At 55.7% G+C, this 970-nt stretch overlaps 1 protein-coding gene across 1 annotated transcript in view; it reads left to right on the forward strand.

Moving 5' to 3' along the window:
* Positions 1-248: 248 nt before the first annotated feature.
* Positions 249-970, forward strand: part of LOC103256674 (arf-GAP domain and FG repeat-containing protein 1-like) — a 3,062-nt gene continuing 2,340 nt past the window's right edge. The window contains 2 exon segments of the mRNA XM_008054469.1: positions 249-348; positions 485-663. Of these exon segments, the coding sequence (XP_008052660.1) occupies positions 249-348; positions 485-663 (279 nt within the window).

A 970-nucleotide genomic window follows, 5' to 3' on the forward strand; every position in this document is an offset into this window, starting at 1 on the left:
CTGCCCTGTGATGAGAGGCGAGGGGCAGGGAAACTTGGGCCTGTGGGAAGAGGCTCACCCTGGGGGCGCAGAGCTGATCTGGGCCAGCACCTAATAAGGGTTGTGTAAACAGATGTGTTACAAGTAAAGGGCAACACAGGACTAATGGTTGCCAAAGGCGCAAGCATTGCTGGGCTGCTCAGGGCACCACAATGGCACACCACTGTCCTAGGTGGCTGTGCCCCAAGTCTCTGCCTGTCATGTGTCGCATGTGCCTCTGGGCCCTGCGGCTCCTCCTCATGCGACAACCGTTGTATCTGCTGGTCCAGGCCGGTCAGCCTCTAGAGTGGGCCCAGGTCCCTGGACCAGGTAACCTCCGACACCTGGGGTCCATCGAGCCTTGGTCTTGCATGCCTCCCATCTCCCACCCGCATCATTCCATGTGCTTACACCCCCAGCGGACCCAGTAGGCTCTGACGACCTGGGGTCCTCTGCTTTTTCCCAGATGTTGGGTGCACCTCGGGATTGACTGAAACTCCAGGCCCCTTCGTGGACTCGGATTCATCTGGAGAGCCGCCCTTGGGGCCAGATCAGGATGCTGTTCTGCATCAGGATCTCAATGAGCTGACTGGCAGGAAGGGCTCCCAGAGGCTGTTTCGATGCTACACCGGGACCAGGATCAGGGTCTCGCTTTGGCTCCTCCACTCAAAATTGCAGATTCAAAACATGGATCTGAATCAGGCTGGCACTTGAAGTACGCGTTCCACCGCTTGACAGTCAGAGTTCAAAAGCAGCAAAGTTTATTGTCTTGCGGAAGAACTTGAAGAGAGATCTGGCTCAGCATGGGAGGCTTGCCAAAGTGGTAGTTGGAACACCACACCACTTTGCATCCAAACCTCAGCATCAAGCACATACTTGCAGAATGATTATTTAGATGCAGGTATGGACACCTTTTATCCTGACAGACTACCTGTGGGGTTCCCCAGCGTGG

The sequence above is a fragment of the Carlito syrichta genome, unplaced genomic scaffold (assembly GCF_000164805.1).
Source record: "Carlito syrichta isolate Samal-C Ts95f unplaced genomic scaffold, Tarsius_syrichta-2.0.1 Scaffold291073, whole genome shotgun sequence".
Lineage (NCBI taxonomy): Eukaryota > Metazoa > Chordata > Mammalia > Primates > Tarsiidae > Carlito > Carlito syrichta.